Source organism: Aplysia californica, unplaced genomic scaffold (assembly GCF_000002075.1).
Source record: "Aplysia californica isolate F4 #8 unplaced genomic scaffold, AplCal3.0 scaffold00645, whole genome shotgun sequence".
In the NCBI taxonomy this organism is placed as follows: domain Eukaryota; kingdom Metazoa; phylum Mollusca; class Gastropoda; order Aplysiida; family Aplysiidae; genus Aplysia; species Aplysia californica.
The window spans coordinates 258,275-260,307 of NW_004797915.1; the positions used below are offsets into that span (position 1 = coordinate 258,275).

A 2,033-nucleotide genomic window follows, 5' to 3' on the forward strand; every position below is an offset into this window, starting at 1 on the left:
AAAAACCCCCAAAAAAACACAACAACAACACAAAACAACAACAGCAACAACAACAACAACAACAACAACAAAACACAACAAACAATTTCTTCCTAAAGCCTTAAGTACCGGATCTGAAACAGACACCGGCAGTCATGGTTCACCACCCAAGTCTCTCCTCGAATACTCTAAAAACCTATCATTATCTATCCTGGGATCTTTCTTTTCTTGTCACCGATCTCTTCCAGTTCTCTGAGTAAGTTATATTTGGTCTATAACTGCTTCTTGAGCTGTCTATTAGGATCTATATTCTCTACAGTAAGAGCAAGATGTTCAAAGCCTTTGTGTCGACACACTACATCACTGATTTTCTTCTCATTCTATGAATGAAACGGTATAGGTTTAACGCCCCTTTCAACACTATTAGATTATTGAAGAGGCGGGACTCCCGTGTTAATTTAACGTCCATCTCCGAAAGGACCGAGCCAAATACGAAACTCGTATAAAGTGCCTTCCCCAAGGACACAACGTTGGGCCGAGCTGAGGCTCGAACCCCCGAACCCGCAATCTCACGATTATGAGTCCGGTAGCCTAACCACTAGACCACCGACGCCTCGTTCATTCTATGACGTTATCAGAACAGATCACAACAATCTGCTGTACTGGTGGTTGTGGTGTAGTGGTTAGCGCTTTCTACCAGGGCGCTGTATTACTGTATCCCCCTCAGCCCGAGTTGGTCCTGAGTCCTGACAGCTTACAGGCAGGATCGAACCAGTCTCTGCCTCCTAAACTATCTGAATAGTGTTTTTGTTGTTGTTGTTGTTGTTGTTGTTGTTGTTGTTGTTGTTGTTGTTTTTGTAGTTGCTGTGTGTGTGTGGTAGCCTATCCGTTCGAAATGTTTGGAGCCCCGAAGAGAGTGCTCTTCGCCAGGGCCACCGCCTCCCTTGTTGTTTCTGTTGTTGTTGTTGTTGTTTGTTTGTTGTTGTTTTTTGGGGGTGGGGGATGTAACATATCTATATCTTACATTATATTATTTTACAGCAATCTGTGTTTCCAAAACGATCACAGGTTTTAATGACAAGATAAAATGCGTCACCCTGTTGACACTATGCCTCACTACCCTGCAGGCAGTTCTGGGTTCAAATCCCTGCGTCGCTGCTAACATAGTTTTGTAAACTCGTTGCTACCTACCTGTATCACCTGTCCTGGGCAACAACGTCATTGCACACCGGACAGGTCCATAAGTGCTCAGTTCCCCCCAGCACCAAAGCCGGCAAGGTATCCATACTGATTGCTCCAGTGGCTGTTTGATCATGGCGACGTCTTTACTTTCCAGATAATCGTTCCTTTATTTCTCGTTGTCTATATTTGGGGATTCGAACCAGGGCTATTCGCTCCTTGGTCCAGTATATGGTACCAACTGAGCTAACGGTGCGCCTCGATTTGTAGATTGTAGTTACTTTACTTTTACTTTTCCATCCTCTGTTGCCGTTAAGCGTCCAGGGGAGATGCAGTTTTCTATGGTGGTCCAGCTCTTTCAATTGTGATATTATGATTTCTCTTGAAGATTGTATTTTGGGGAAAAGGTTGCACAGAGAACAGCAACAACAATTTTAAAAGAAGCAATACAGTGTATTCCTAAGACGTTATTTAACCAGTATCCTCCTCTCCCCCTTCCTCCCCCCCTACCCCTCCTCTCAACCTCCCGCCCCCAGCTGTGTCCGCCCGCCAGATTCCCCCGGCAGAGACATCAACGACAACTGTCTGGTGACGGACGCACCCGGTCTAACCCCAGCCTGGCCCCACACGGGTATTTTGGTGACGTCACTGGGGTTGTCTGTGGTGGCCACGCTGTGTAAGGAGACGGGGGCCTCTGTGCTGGGTGTGTGTCTAATCTATGACGTCATAGCACACAGGAGACAGATCTTGGTGTGAGTATAGAGCATAATAATATGTATGACAATGTGTGAGGGTGGAGGACAAAGAGGACATAATGAAGACATACGTTTAAAGAGAGAGAGAGAGAGAGAGAGAGAGAGAGAGAGAGAGAGAGA

The 2,033-nt window shown here is 45.9% G+C and overlaps 1 protein-coding gene across 1 annotated transcript in view; it reads left to right on the forward strand.

The window, feature by feature from the left end:
• LOC101864018 (protein O-mannosyl-transferase TMTC1) overlaps positions 1–2,033 on the forward strand; it is a gene marked incomplete at its 3' end in the record, with an annotated part of 47,243 nt that overhangs the window by 42,049 nt on the left and 3,161 nt on the right. Inside the window, 1 exon segment of the mRNA XM_013087836.2 lies at positions 1,695–1,910. Coding sequence (XP_012943290.2) covers positions 1,695–1,910 — 216 coding nt within the window.